At 37.3% G+C, this 16,869-nt stretch overlaps 1 protein-coding gene across 1 annotated transcript in view; it reads right to left on the reverse strand.

The window, feature by feature from the left end:
* Positions 1–16,589, reverse strand: part of selenot2 (selenoprotein T, 2) — a 25,663-nt gene extending 9,074 nt beyond the window's left edge. Inside the window, exons 1-3 of the mRNA XM_079839233.1 lie at positions 16,221–16,589; positions 12,992–13,102; positions 12,772–12,898 (exon numbers count right to left, since the gene is read on the reverse strand). Coding sequence (XP_079695359.1) covers positions 12,772–12,898; positions 12,992–13,102; positions 16,221–16,405 — 423 coding nt within the window. The 5' untranslated portion in view covers positions 16,406–16,589. The remainder of the gene's footprint in view (positions 1–12,771; positions 12,899–12,991; positions 13,103–16,220) is intronic.
* Positions 16,590–16,869: the final 280 nt, after the last annotated feature.

Below are 16,869 nucleotides of genomic sequence, written 5' to 3' on the forward strand. Positions count from 1 at the left end.
AAGAATTAAGGGTGAAACCATCAGGAACCCTTTAGTCTCCAGCGCCACCATTTTCCAGAGCTGCAACCTACCTGGAGTCTCCAGAAGTGCGAGGTGTCAGGATCTCAGAGACTTCAGTTAGGTAAAGAATCCTAAAAAATGACCCCCAAGATAAGAATCACAAGCTGAACTGTTGTAAAATACATGAAGCCTGCTTTTTTATAGGCTTTATAGGTTTTATAGGTTGAGAGTGACTCTTGAAGGACCAGCACCACATCCTCTAGTACCACTGTTTGAAGAATTCATCTTCCAGTATCTGGCAGTACGTTTTGGGAGTTCATTTTAGTCCATCCTGAAGTCCGTTTTGCAGAGATGGACTAAAAATGAACTCCCAAAACGTACTGCCAGATTATGGAAGATGAATTCTTCAAACAGTGGTACTAGAGGATGTGGTGCTGGTCCTTCAAGAGTCACTCTCAACCTATCTGTCCATAAAGCCTATAAAAAAACCTTCTTCATGTATTTTACAACACTTCAGCTTGTGATTCTTATCTAGTGGGGGTCATTTTTTAGGATTCTTTACCTAACTGAAGTCTCTGAGATCCTGACACCTTGCACTTCTGGAGACTCCAGGTAGGTTGCAGCTTTGGAAAATGGTGGCGCTGGAGACTAAAGGGTTCCTGATGGTTTCACCCTTAATTCTTCACCTTAATTCTTAATTCTTTTGCAGTTAACAGGTGTCTTTTCTTCACCACCTGTTTTTGTCAGATCCTGCTGACCCAACGAGCATTTCACTGTCCAATGGTCAGGCCTTAACTGCAATGTCTAGTATTGCATTAGTATTGCATCCTTCTCATGGGCATTTAATACTTTTTGACTTTTCAGTCTGAGTTAAATCTCTTTTTTGGCTCAATTTATCTGTAAAAGAAAACATGCCTAATAATTCTGCACACCTGAATATAAGGTGATTTTCATTTCCAGCCTTCATGAACAATTATATATCACTTATACATTATTAAATACTAAATCAATAGTAGTTATTAGGATTACTGTGGTTTGGAATTGGTCAAATGTGCCTGGAAAAAAAATATGATCAGAAAATCAACGTGCCTAATAATTCTGCACTCCCGTAGGCTGATTATATATATTATATATATATATTCGTTTGCACGTGTTTAGACCCGTGTTTCTCCCTTGTCCTACTACCCGACCAGCACCCGTATCCGTAGGATGTTTTTCACCCGTGCAGGACTCTGGCACTGTGTAACTTACATGTTTAAAAGACAAGTTTATTATTGTACCTCTTGGTACTCAAATGTGACCATATTTTATTATATAAGGTTTTATACTGTGTGTTTTTGCAAATTTTTAGTAATGTGCATTTTGCAATTTCCAAATATGAAATGTTGCTGCTATGAATAAGTTAGAGATGTGACCTTTTTTTATTATAAATTATTTAGTCACAGAAACTGTTCTCTCATGGCTGTTTGTAACTTTATATGCACTTACTGTACTTTAATGCTATTTCAAAAAAGATGAAGTTTTAATAAATTAAATACATGATGATATGACTTTTTGATGCTTTTTCCATTTACAAAATGATATCGTGATATATCGTGGGTGATTTTCTTGCAATATATCGTCTGTCACAGAATCGCTGGTATCGTGATATATCGTTATCGTGGGCAAAATATCGTGATATTATCGTATTGTGTGTTGACCTGTGATTCCCACCCCTAATATAATATATATATTTATTATACATGTGCCGATAAACGGTAATACAATATACCGCAATAATGAACATGCACAATATTGTTATCGTGGGCACTTCAAAATACCGTGAATAATTATTTATTACGAATTATTCAGATTTTTAGAATGCATTTTAAGAATACTTTACCCATCAATAGGCATGTGCCGGTATCAAATTTTCATGTTGCGATTAATTGCTGAAGCTTTTATCACGGTATACGGTATTATCACGATATTTAAAAAAAGTTGCAAAAAAAGTGTTGTCATACTATAACAGGTTTAAAAACTTTATTATAACAAAAGAACCAAACATTTAAATACAATAAAGCAATACACAAAAATGTATAAAGTAAACAAATATTTGAAACAGATAAAAGTGCTAAAGAATTATAAAGAACAATAGGTAACACTTTACAATAATGTCTCGCCAGTTAAAGCATTAACATTAACAAAAAGGGAATAGCTACATTTTTACAGAAGTTATTCTTCTTTGATAATGTTAGTTTAAAAAAGCAACTGTTAGTGTAAGCTCAGGTCCATTAAATAATAGTTACAACTTTTGATTTTAATAATGTGTTATTAAATGCTGAAATGTACATTTAACTAAGATTAATACATGCTTTATAAGTATTTTTCATTGTCAGTTTGTAAATGAATGAACTAATGTTAAATAATGGAGCCATATTGTAAAGTGTGTGATTGAACAACAGTCAGAACATATTCAAACAATATCTAGGGCATGTAATTTAAAACTTAAAAAAAAAAAAAAGTTTGAAAATGACTTTAAGTCTTTAAGTATTAGGTTATGTGATGACGAGCACCGGATTGTGATTACTGGGGAAACGGCTGTATTTCTGCTGTTCCATCAGCGCCCTCTGCTGTCTGAAAGTGAATGTGCACTTCAGTGCGTCTTCACGCCTTCCGCCATGTGCTCGGCTCATGCACGGTCTGTTTACATCAGTGTGCGTTCCTCTTTGACGCGTTGTTCATATTAAACGGTTGACGGGTAAAGTATTCTTAAAATACATTCTAAAAATCTGAATAATTCGTAATAAATAATTATTCACGGTATTTTGAAGTGCCCACGATAACAATATTGTGCATGTTCATTATTGCGGTATATCGTATTACCGTTTACCGGCACATGTCTACCCATCAACCGTTTAAAATGAACATGTCAAAGAGGAACGCACTGATGTAAACAGACCGTGCATGAGCCGAGCACATGGCGGAATGAGTGAAGGAGACACACTGAAGTGCACACATTCACTCTCTGACAGCAGAGGGCCCTGACGGAACAGCTGAAATGCAGCCGTTTCCCCATTAACCCTTGTAAACAAAACAATACGGTGCTCATCATCACATAACCTAATACTTAATACTTAAAGACTTAAGGCTATTCATTTTCAAACTTAAACATTTTATATTTTAATCTGGACTAAATTACATGCCCTAGATATTGTTTGAATATGTTCTGACTGTTGTTCAATCACACACTCTACAATAAGGCTCCATTATTTAACATTAGTTCATTCATTAACAAACTGACAATGAAAAATACTTCTAAAGCATGTATTAATCTTAGTTAAATGTACATTTCAGCATTTAATAACACATTATTAAAATCAAAAGTTGTAACTGTATTTAATGGACCTGAGCTTACACTAACTAACAGTTGCTTTTTTAAACTAACATTATCAAAGAAGAATAACTTCTGTACAAATGTAGCTATTCATTCTTTGTTAATGTTAATGCATTAACTGGTGAGACATTATTGTAAAGTGTTACCTATTGTTCTTTATAATTATTTTGCTCTTAATCTATTTTAAATATTTGTTTACTTTATAAATGTTTGTGTATTGGTTTATTGTATTTAAATGTTTGGTTCTTTTGTTATAAGAAAGTTATTAAACCTGTTATAGTATGACAACACTTATTTTGCAACTTATTTCAATATTGTGATAATACCGTATACCGTGATAAAAGCTTCAGCAAATAATCGCAACATGAAAATTTGATACCGGCACATGCCTAAATATTATATTATAATATATATATACATATACATATACATACACACACATATATATATATAGATAGTAAGGAAAATAAGTATTTGAACACCCTGCTATTTTGCAAGTTATCCCACTCCCACTGGAGGGGTCTGAAATTGCCATCGTAGGTGCATGTCCACTGTGAGACATAATCTAAAAAAAAAAAATCCAGAAATCACAATGTTTGATTTTTTAACTATTTATTTGTATGATACAGCTGCAAATAAGTATTTGAACACCTGAGAAAATCAATGTTAATATTTGGTACAGTAGCCTTTGTTTGCAATTACAGAGGTCAAACGTTTCCTGTAGTCTTTCACCAGGTTTGCACACACTGCAGGAGGGATTTTGGCCCACTCCTCCACACAGATCTTCTCTAGATCAGTCAGGTTTCTGGCCTGTCGCTGAGAAACACGGAGTTTGAGCTCCCTCCAAAGATTCTCTATTGGGTTTAGGTCTGGAGACTGGCTAGGCCACGCCAGAACCTTGATATGCTTCTTACAGAGCCACTCCTTGGTTATCCTAGCTGTGTGCTTCGGGTCATTGTCATGTTGGAAGACCCAGCCTCGACCCATCTTCAATGCTCTAACTGAGGGAAGGAGGTTGTTCCCCAAAATCTCGCAATACATGGCCCCGGTCATCCTCTCCTTAATACAGTGCAGTCGCCCTGTCCCATGTGCAGAAAAACACCCCCAAAGCATGATGCTACCACCCCCATGCTTCACAGTAGGGATGGTGTTCTTGGGATGGTACACATCATTCTTCTTCCTCCAAACACGTTTAGTGGAATTATGACCAAAAAGTTATATTTTGGTCTCATCTGACCTCATGACTTTCTCCCATGACTCCTCTGGATCATCCAAATGGGCATTGGCAAACTTAAGACGGGCCTGGACAGGTGCTGGTTTAAGCAGGGGAACCTTCCGTGCCATGCATGATTTCAAACCAAGACGTCTTAGTGTATTACCAACAGTAACCTTGGAAACGGTGGTCCCAGCTCTTTTCAGGTCATTGACCAGCTCCTCCCGTGTAGTTCTGGGCTGATTTCTCACCTTTCTTAGGATCATTGAGACCCCACGAGGTGAGATCTTGCATGGAGCCCCAGTCCGAGGGAGACTGACAGTCATGTTTAGCTTCTTCCATTTTCTAATGATTGCTCCAACAGTGGACCTTTTTTCACCAAGCTGCTTGGCAATTTCCCCGTAGCACTTTCCAGCCTTGTGGAGGTGTACAATTTTGTCTCTAGTGTCTTTGGACAGCTCTTTGGTCTTGGCCATGTTAGTAGTTGGATTCTTACTGATTGTATGGGGTGGACAGGTGTCTTTATGCAGCTAACGACCTCAAACAGGAGCATCTAATTTAGGATAATAAATGGAGTGGAGGTGGACATTTTAAAGGCAGACTAACAGGTCTTTGAGGGTCAGAATTCTAGCTGATAGACAGGTGTTCAAATACTTATTTGCAGCTGTATAATACAAATAAATAGTTCATTAATTCAAAAATCATACATTGTGATTTCTGGATTTTTTTTTAGATTATGTCTCTCACAGTGGACATGCACCTACGATGACAATTTCAGACCCCTCCATGATTTCTAAGTGGGAGAACTAGCAAAATAGCAGGGTGTTCAAATACTTATTTTCCTCACTGTATATAAACATCACATGTACATTCACAGCCTTTGCCATGGCACTCAAAGTTGAGCTCAGGTGCATCCCGTTTCCACTGTTCATCCTTGAGATGTTTCTACTTGATTGGAGTCCACCTGTGGTAAATTCAGTTGATTGGACATGATTTGGAAAGGCACACACCTGTCTAAGGTCCCACAGTTAACAGTACATGTAAGAGCACAAAGCAAGCCAATGAAGTCAAAGGAATTGTCTGTACACCTCCAAGACAGGATTGTATCGAGGCACAGACTTGCGGAAGGGTACAAAAACATTTCTGCAGCATTGAAAAGTCCCAATGAGCACAGTAAGCCTCCATCATCCGTAAATGGAAGAAGTTTGGAACCACCAGGACTCTTCCCAGAGCTGGCTGCCTGGCCAAACTGAGCGATGGGGGAGGGATTTAGGGAGGTAACCAAGAACCTGATGGTCACTCTGTGGAGAGAGGAGGAACCTTCCAGCAGAACAACCATCTCTGCAGCACTCCACCAATCAGGCATGTATGGTAGAGTGGCCAGATGGCACATGAGAGCCCACCTGGAGTTTGCCAAAAGGCACCTGAAGGACTCTCAGACAATGAGAAACTAAATTCTGTGGTCTGATGAAACTAAGATTGAACTCTTTGGCCTGAATGGCAAGCGTCATGTCTGGAGGAAACCAGGCACCGCTCATCACCTGTACCATCCATACAGTGAAGCATGGTGTGGGGATATTTTTCAGCGGCAGGAACTGGGAGACTAGGCAGGATCGAGGGAAAGATAAATGCAGCAAAGTACAGAGACATCCTTGATGAAAAAAAACCCAGGACAACGACACCAAGCACATAGCCAAGGTAACAAAGGAGTGGCTATGGGACAACTCTGTGAATGTCTGATACCCCTTTTCCACCGAGGCAGTGCTGGTTCGGAGCCAGAGCCTAGTTTCAAATCGGTTCTTTGTCTTTCCATACCCAAAGGACCAGCTCCGAACCAGGAAAAGTGTTTCTTAAAGGTCCCATGGCATGAAATTTTCATTTTATGAGGTTTTTCAACATTAATTTGAGTTCCCCTAGCCTGAATATTGTCCCCAAGTGGATAGAAATGTTGATCGGTGTAAAACCGAGTTCTGGCTGTCTTTCTCTGCCTTTGAGAAAATGACAGGCCAGACTAGCCAATCCTGAAGTCTCCTGGTTTGACATCCAAGCAGGAACGGTTACCTCCCTTTCCTCCGCTCAGAGAATCTGGCACGCCCATGCAAACGCTCGAGAGATCATTGCTTGTGAACGAGTGAACGCTGGCAGTTTCTCAGTGTTTGGATTTACAAATGAAAACAGAAGTCTTTTTTCAGTTCCTTCTGATCTGTGATCAGTGATTTCTGATGAGTAGCTAATTATTTATTATTCGTGCACACGCAGCGGCTTCTCTCTCTCCAGACAGAACGGGGTTTCGTGTTTTCTATCTTGTGAGTCAGTGTTTTTGTACGTCCTCGTCGCGTCTATCTGTTCTACATACAGTCGTGAGTTTCTGCTCAACATCAGCAGTCACATCTTTAGAGATAAACCTCACACACGCCGAAGCTCGGGCTACACTGACCGGTCGGCCTTCAACATCCCCGACCCCCAGTACTGCATTTGGCCCACAGCGGAGGCGCCTTACGTGGCGTGAGATTAAGCAGAAGGGGGGTAAGCGTGAGCATATCCGGGCTAGGCAGCTTTCCCCACAATAAACTGGATTACATTCGATTACTGCTGTTGTGTCTTTGTTTGCGCTGTGTACTCAATGTCACTGACGCTTTTCATATGATAGGAACATATCTAAAAATAATGCTATTATCAACACTTACTCGCAACTCGTTCATCTCGACAGCTGTAATGGTACATTGCATGTGTTACAAAGTTGGTAATAATGATGAAGACGGACTCGGTATGACTGGGACTCGTGTTTATTCAGAACTTTCAGATACAAACACAATAAACTTGCGCTGACTGACAGCGCTCTCATAACTCAGTAGTTACTATAAATAACTTTGTTAGCAATCGCTGAGCTCCGTCTCTGGTACATTAGTGATGTCCGGTTCGCGAACGATCTTTCTTTTGAACCGGTTCTTTTTAGTGAACCGAATCAGTTCACCAAATCGGACTGAATCGTTCTAAACGGTTTGCGTCTCCAGTCAGCGCTGATCCATAATTTACTAAAGTTACTAACTTTCTGACATGAGTGACAGTCCCTCCGACTAGAAATAGACTAATAACCTGAAGTATATGCTGTAACTACAACAGTTCACTGAACTGAGACTGACAGAACTGATGTGAAGTGAACTCCGGTCCATCCTTCTCTCTGGCAGCAGCTCGTGCCTGCTCGTGCCTCGTAGACCTCGTTAAACCATGCCCCCTCCGCTCATTTCAAATGCAAAGATGTCAGCCAATCACAACAGTGGCCGTTTTTACTGAAGTCTCACAGCAGACACGCCTCTTGAAACAAGGCATTCAGCCACAGGGCAAACATCAGTATTGAAAAAATGCCTTTTATTTCTAAATTATGACATTTTATGATGTAAAAATCATACTAACAATATAAGTACACCTCAGGAAACATTATAAAATAATAGAAAAATGCCATGCCATGGGACCTTTAAGTAGCACCAAAACATTGCTGGTCTAGAAGTAAGAACAGCTTGCGTCAGGGGCTGAGGGGGGTGGGGTTACCATCACCAACAAGACGAACACAAACTTGTGACTTCCATTTTTGAAATAGCAGCTAATGGAGCCAATAGCGGCTCAATTGTAATCTCCGTCAATACAAATTACAGCGAGCTGCACAAATGCGTTGGATTCGCTGCGTTTTCATGCCGATGTAGGATCGCAAAAAGTAACGCATAAATAGTAACGCAACGTTCGCCATTGCTGATGGAAGGCTTGTTCGAGATGCATCGGAGATGTGCAGACCGGTCGTCGTATGACAACGAGAGCATACGACGCTCATGCAGTGTTTTGATATCATACGCTGATTGGTCTGCGCAGCGCCGATGCATCTCGAACAAGCCTGGTGTGTTTGTGTTTCCCGCTGCCTCGCAAGCGTTGCTGAGAAAGATGAGACGTATACAGTGATGTAAGTGCTGTGGTGGCTCTCTAGCCCGTGGAAAGGCAAAGCGGTTCTTAGAAGGCTCGTCAGTCGAACCAACTACGAACTGGCACTAGCACTGGCTCTGTCTGAACTAGCACCTGGTTCATTCTGGTGGAAAAGAGTGGCCAAGCCAGAGGCCAGACTTGAACCCAACTGAACATCTCTGGAGAGATCTGAAAATGGCTGTGCTCTGATGCTCCCCATCCAACCTGATGGAGCTTGAGAGGTCCTGTATGGCAAGCCGTTTTAGCTTTAATTGTTCCCAGCGTTACTCGTCGTAATTGCATTTTTACTAGTAAAAATTGAATTAGAGAGCTCTACAATTCAATTCTTACTAGTAACAATTACAATTAGAGAGCTCTATAATTCAATTATTACTAGTAACCACTATGATAAGCGAGCTCTCTAATTCAATTCTTACTAGTAACAATTCCAATTGGACAGCTCTATAATTCAATTCTTACAAGTAACAATTCCAATTACAGAGCTCTCTAATTCAATTACAGAGCTCTGCAATTGCATTAGAGAGCTCTGCAATTGAATTAGAGAGCTCTCTAAATCAGTTCTTACTAATACAAATTACAATTATAGAGCTCTACAATTGTATTCTTACTAGTAAGAACACAATTATAGAGCTCTACAATTGTATTCTTACTAGTAAGAACTTGTATTCATTAGATGCAAAACAGATTTGCGATTACACCCATTTCCCTCAGCAAATCCTGCCGGTGGCGCTACACTTCAAAATAAAAGTCCCATTAGACAACTTGGATAGCTATATAGCTATATTTTGCAATTAAAATATAATATTTAATCACTACATTAATTCACATCTTTATACTCTAAAAATTATTAAAGAGCAGAGAAAACATGTCTCCTTGCTGCTGGTCCTAGTAATGATAAAAATTACCAGACAAAATATAATCTAATTTTTGTGTTTATTATGCACTGTAACATGTTTGCAAATGCTGAGCTACATATAGGTTCATTATTAGACTAGCCGTCACTCTGACATAATGATTTAAAATGTATTTCTCTCTTTTTTTATCCATCATGTTTGTTTTAATTACCCAATAACTACTATATATGGAATATAAGTATGAGAGAGAAATAATGACTACATTTTTTTGAATATTATAAATAATAAGAACAATTTTAAAATATTATATTATATTAAATACACCCACAAAGTGTGAACGGTGGAATAGCCGACTGTAGGTTGGAAGGAGATATATTTAAATAGGCTAAACCTATTCTGGCTTTAAATCGTTTTTTTGTAGCCTAACATTTTTTTTTTATTCTCATGACCAAACAAACAAATACAAGTCCAAATAGGGGTATGCGATATAGACAAAAAATATAGGCTACATATGTTTTGGGGGATTTTTTTTCGACAAGGATAAGATGATATCTTGCAAATTTTGGAGGATTTTTTTTTAATTTTAGGCTTGTCTAAAACGACCAGTAGGTGGCAGCCCAATTCGGTCTTAATGAGTGATTAATTGAATCATTCATTCAAATGATTCGTTCACACCTTATTTGCTTTTCACTATTCCCATATTATATGATTGCAGAAAATAATGTTTTTAATAATGTCTATACTTGTTCACTTTAGCAAAGTTTGTACTATTTTGATACATAAAATAATTCATTTTTGTTCAATAAATAGGTTCATTTTAAAAATACAGAAACTATATGATTACTTATATTATTTTACCTAAAATACCTTACTTTTACACATTCTTCCATTATTGGAAAAACTTTTGCTTTTATTACCTTGAACAAAACTAAAAAACATTAACAAGACCTTTGTCTCAATTTCTTCAATAATTTTATCGATTCTCATTTGCCACATAAACTACAACATTTAAAAAAAAAACATATTTAATATAACATTAAATCTTATATCAAATTAGCGCCAAATCAACTTTGTGTTGCAGACCATTAGCGCCTCTGCATTTCTATTCATCATTAAAAATGCCTTGACTGAACAACCTGCAGTGCAGTCGGCCATTTTGTGAATATGCGTGAGGAGTACCCTAATTATCATAATGAGGTAGTACTGAATAGAGAGCTCTGCAATTCAATTCTTACTAGTAAGAAATGCCATTGTAGAGCTCTACAATTACATATTTACAAGTATAGAATTAGAGAGCTCTGTTATTGAATTGTTACTAGTAAGAATTCCAATTAAAGAGCTCTCTAATTCAGTGCTTACTAGTAACAATTAAATTAGAGCTCTGTAATTGGATTAGAGAGCTCTGCAATTGCATTCTTACTAGTAACAATTCAATTACAGAGCTCTCTAATTCTAATTATTACTAGTAAGAATTTATTTGTAGAGCTCTGTAATTCAAATTCTTACTAGTAACAATTAAATTAGAGAGCTCTGTAATTTATTTAGAGCTCTCTAATTCAATTGTTACTAGTAAGCATTGGATTGCAGAGCTCTCTAATTGAATTTTTACAAGTAAAAAAACAAATTAAAGATGTATAATTGCAGAGCTCTGTAATTGAATTAGAGCTCTGCAATTGCATTCTTACTAGTAACCATTAAATTACAGAGCTCTGCAATTATACATCTTTAATTTGTTTTTTTACTAGTAAAAATTCAATTAGAGAGCTCTGCAATTGTAATTGTTACTAGTAATATTTTGATTAGAGAGCTCTCTAATTGGAATTCTTACTAGTAACAATTGAATTAGAGAGCTCTCCAATTCAATTATTACTAATAAAAATGCAATTGCAGAGCTCTCTAATTGTAATAGTTACTAGTAAGAATTGAATTGTAGAGCTCTTTAATTGGAATTCTTACAAGTAACAATTCATTTGTAGAGCTCTCTAATTGGAATTGTTACTAGTAAGAATTGAATTAGAGCTCCGTATTGGAATTGTTACAAGTAAGAATTGAATTAGAGAGCTCTCTAATTGTAATTGTTACTAGTAAGAATTGAATTGTAGAGCTCTCTAATTCAATTATTATTAGTAAAAATGCAATTACGACGAGTAACGCTGGGAACAAGTTAAGCTAAAACGGCTTGCCATAGTCCTGCAAAGAAGAGTGGGAAAAACTGCCCAAAAATAAGTGTGCCAAGCTTGTAGCATCATACTCGAAAAGACTTGAGACTGTAATTGGTGCCAAAGGTGCTTCAACAAAGTATTGAGCAAAGGCTGTGGATACTTATGTAAATGTGATTTATTTCCGTTTTTTTTCCCACCTTGTCATTATGGGGTATTGTTTGTAGAATTTTGAGGAAAATAATTAATTTAATCCATTTTGAAATAAGGCTGTAACAAAAACATATGGGAAAAATGAAGTGCTGTGAATACTTTCCAGATACACTGTGTATATGTCAGTGTATATGTGAGCGTGTGAGTGTATATGTGAGCGTGTGTATGTATATGTGAGTGTGTGTATGTGAATATGTGAGTGTTTATGTGAGTGTGTGTATGAGAGTGTGAATATGTGAGTGTGTGTATGTGAATATGTGAATGTATATGTGCGTGCGTGTGTATATGTGAGTGTGCACACACACACACACACACACACACACACACACACACAATTAAAATCACGACTTAACTGTCAAATAATTCTTGCAACCCTCCAATAAAATAGGCCTGCAGTGCAGGATGAGCGTCAATAACATCATGCACCTCTTGACCAAATGTCATGGTGTGAAACGCTTGCCTAATTTGATTAAAGACTGTAATGTGTCACATAATATGGCATATTTCAAAGTCAAACAGCATATTGAGCTGGAAATAATGTAGAAACAGGATTTAATGTAATGGTTATAATTGGCCTATGGTATTATTAGTTAATATTTTACCTGTGGTCTCATGGAGCATGATTCATCAGTGCATGCTTTTCTAAACAAAAACAGTGTTTGTTTTCATAATTGTTCCTAAAAATTAAAGTCCAGCTTTGAAACGACTTTTCTGCTGATGTAACCAGGGTCTCCTAAAAATTTGCAACGTATTTATTTCATGTCTATAACACAGGCGTTTACAATCAATACGCCATTGTACACATTCTGCCAATTCATGCCCTTCAAACTGAATGACGTGGTTACGGCTCTGAAATGCTGCTCATTCCTCAGAACAGGCTTTGCGTCAGTTCAACTATGACACGGTGACAGTGAAAGTTTATCTTCAGCATCGACTCCGCTTTAAAACCAGGTTAGAGTTCAAGCGCTTCTTCAACAACATTACCTTATTCTCCTGTCCCCAGGACCATATTCTTGGAGTGTTCATTCCAAACATTTGGAAAGGATTTTGTCCAGTCACAATCAAAGCGATGGCAAGCAGTTTGAAATAGGAGATGAAGTTTCCTAAGTATCTGCAGAGAAAGACACATCATGAGTAAAGTCAGAACTAAACCACTGTCTGACAGAGGGTCAATTACATAACATCTGGAAGAATGCACTCTCACTTGTTGATGGGTTTGGGAGGGTAATTCTCTCCCTCGATTCGGATGTCTGGGTACAGCTGGCTGATGGACCGGGAGTACTCCTGGAACACCTTACTGTACCCTCAGGATATACTGAAAACAAACACATAGTTAATTGCTGTGATGAATCACTTTAGAAATGGTCATGAATATGAAATCCGCACACAAGTCAGCATGAGATTAAAATTCACATCTATTTTCTAAATGCATGTCATAGATGTGAACACACTTGTTGTGAACAATTTATGACCTATATACTCCAAATATTATGTTGGTCTCGTTTAAGCAGCCCTGACCCATCGAGGCATGGACCCCACTAGACCCCTGAAGGCGTGCTGTGGCAGAGTCCTGCAAGGGTCCGATTTTGTAAATGATAAATGACCCGCCCGTACCCACAGTGCTTAAAACCGCATCCGACCCGTTTTCCGACAACAGCACTAAATAAAATCCACACCTGACCCGACACGCTTAAAATAGAACTGACACCCGACCCGCAATAAAATCAGTTTAGCATATCACATATCACAAGACACACTTACAAAAATGTTTATTGCCAGCATACAAAAGTTACTACACAACCATTAACACAAGGACAACTTCAGCCGAGACATTCTAAAACGCTTAACGTGGCTTAATGTAAGCTACTAAGACAGTGTTATTAAGAGACCAAACTCAGGAAACATAACAAAAATACTGCTCAATAGAACTGCTTGTGCTTGGTTTGTTACCACAGTTATCTGCGTGCTGCCTCAGCGATGAACTTCCACATTTGCGGCTATCTTTTCTTCAACTCCTCAGGATCCATCTCGACGACTGCAGTGCAGGCAGATCGCGCGCGCGGCCACAATTAAACTGATATGGATTTGAAATTATTTTATCAACTTGAAATACAGGCAAGGCATATTTTTATAGATGTGTTCCTAAAAATATGCATATGTATTTGTTTATTTGTTTATTTATATATATATATATATATATATATATATATATATATATATATATATATATATATATATATATATATATATATATATATATATATATATATATATATATATATATATATATATCATGCTCTAAACCAGTGGTTCTCAAATGGGGGTGTGCGTTGGCACTCCAGGGGGTACGTGAGATTTTAAAATATTGCCTGCATATATTTAAAAAGTAGCATCCATGCAAAAATCCTTTAAAAATATATATTTAATAAATATTTCAGGAAAATATAAGTACAAGTTCATAAAATTATTTTTATATTCAGTAGGCTATTCAATTTCATTATCCTAAAAACCCAGAGTCTCCCCCATACCAGGATGGTTTGACCCAACCTGTCATATGCCGCCTAGCATCACCTGTCAATCACTTGGATCAACGATAGGGTGACCAGACGTCGTTGTTTCCCGGGTACAGTCCCGGTTTTTAATGTTCTGTCCCCGACTAGAGTTGTCCCCGGAAATGTCCCCGTTTTACAGCTCGTTCCGAAAAACCTGCAGATATATTGGAAAAAAGCGCCCAACCAACATACAGCAGCTGCTGGTCATAGGAGCAATCATGTAGATTATTTTCACCAGCAGATGGCGCTGTGAGCTACGCTGACTCTACTTGGTCGTGTGAGCGCCGCTAACTACTTCATGAAGAACGTACCGAGTCGAGAGCAGACAGAGCACCATTATCGTCAAATATCAAAAGAAACCTTGTTATCGCTTTCAAGGTAGTAACATACTAACTATTTGTTTTTAATTTAAAGTAATATTGTTTGTATGTGCTTTATAACAGAGCCTCAACAAGGTGCGGGATTGTTTTGTCCCCAAAAGTTCCGCAGTCACAACGCAGTGATTTTGAACTATAACTTAAATATTAAAAAACCCAAACAATTACACTTGCAACCAATACATGAGCAGAATACATATACTTTCTGCTTAAAATAAGCCTAAAATGCAAAATAACAAGACCAATTAAGGATAGTAAGAATTATTTTCAAGCATAAACATAAAACTTTTGAAGTAAAAAAAGTTATTTAAATAGTATAAACTTAAATACAATTATAAAATGTTACACTTTTTGTTGAATAGTTGTATTTATCATATTTATGTTTTCTTTTTGTAATGTGTTTTTGTTAAGTCATGTTACAATATTGTTTTGAACTGCTTATTTACAATGGTTAGCTTACCATTAACTGTTTTGATTGTTTTTGTTTAATTGTATTAAATCCAGACGAAAAATCCTAATAATCGAACTAAATCATAATAATTAATGTTAATAATAATATAGGGACTCCACAACAACAACAAAAATGTATTGTCCCTGTTTTTTTATTCAAATATAATAAATTAGATTTTAGTGCTATTTTGACCACTCAAATAGAAAATGTCCCCAGTTTCCATTTCAGAAATAAGGAATGTTTTCACTACATTAGTTTGAATCACTACATTTTAGTGATGAGAAATATTTGCAATAAATGTAGTCATGGATTACTATCACTTAAAATGTTCGAAATAGTTTCTTTTGTTCAAATGTTTGAATTTTGTATGCATTTATCTGTTCCAAAGTTTAATAAATCAGACACTGATGGCAGTGCTCTGTTTTAAGTATTTTTTTTATTTTTCAACCAAAAATGCTTTGCGCTGGTTAGGGGGTACTTGGCTGAAAAAAATATTTCACAGGGGGTAACGTTACATCACTGAAAAAAAGGTTGAGAACCACTGCTCTAAACAATGTAATGACATGAAAAAAAAATATTACATTTAAAAGTCTTTGTTCTCCTAGGTTTTAGGAGGTTAAGCAGATTTATAATAATGTGCTGATTTCAACATTTCACGTAAAGACAAGAATGCACGACAACGAGCAGTTTTTTTTTTTTTTTTTTTTGCAGCAATGATGTACATACATATCCATGTGTTGTAAAATATGCTTTATGATTATAACCTATTTACAGGGTGGATTGACGCAAATTGCGGGCTCTTGGCAGTCATTCCTAGACAAAATAGGCCCAATTTATCTAAAGTCATCCTCTTTATGATGTAAATAAAGTTATTATGCATGTTACAATTATATTAATGTATATTTATCTATTTAAATATAATATTACGCATTATTTTTTATTTGTTTTTAATTCGGGCATGCTAGAGTATTAGCCGTATTAGCTTAGCAGCCCTGGGGGATTTAAACTGACAATGAAACACTGAATAGCATGAATGTATGTGGAGTCTCTCACCAGAACTGGAACTTGAGAACCGGACCCGTGTAGAATGTGTGTTTGTTCTGTCTCTGTGTGTGCATTTCGGATCCGGTGCTGTCGTGAGGTGTCATGCTGTTACGGCCCACATAAATATCCCTCACTGTTACCACAGTAAACAGCAGCAGGGCCGTTAATATACCCGTCTGACTGTACTCCGCCATCTCCGGCCCATCCACAGCAACAGAACCGAGTCCACAGTTCCCACTAATACCGCCGCCGCCGCGGAACTACTGCTACGACTGTGAATCAGGATAAAGCGATCACATGCGTTTCAAAATAAAAGTCTCTCATGCTGAGTCATGATGGAGACCGTGCAAACAGCGACATCTACCGCTGTCGTTTGTCATCAACGCGATTCAGCTCCAGCACGCCACTCTGTGTTCATCAAAGGACATGACAGTATGGATGTTTACAACAAACATTATAATTTTTTTTAACACGTTGTAACCTCCTGGGTGCCACTGTCCTCGTACGAGGACATTATAGTTTAGTGAATTTCTCTGACAACGTCAAAAAATTTTCAGAGATGCCATTTGTTTTGAGGTTTCACCTGAACAACAACTTCTCCTTTGGTCTTTAAAAATGACTGAATGATCAAGCACTCTTATATAGGTTAATAATATTT

Source organism: Gobio gobio (assembly GCF_949357685.1).
Source record: "Gobio gobio genome assembly, chromosome: 16".
Classification (NCBI taxonomy): Eukaryota; Metazoa; Chordata; class Actinopteri; order Cypriniformes; family Gobionidae; genus Gobio; species Gobio gobio.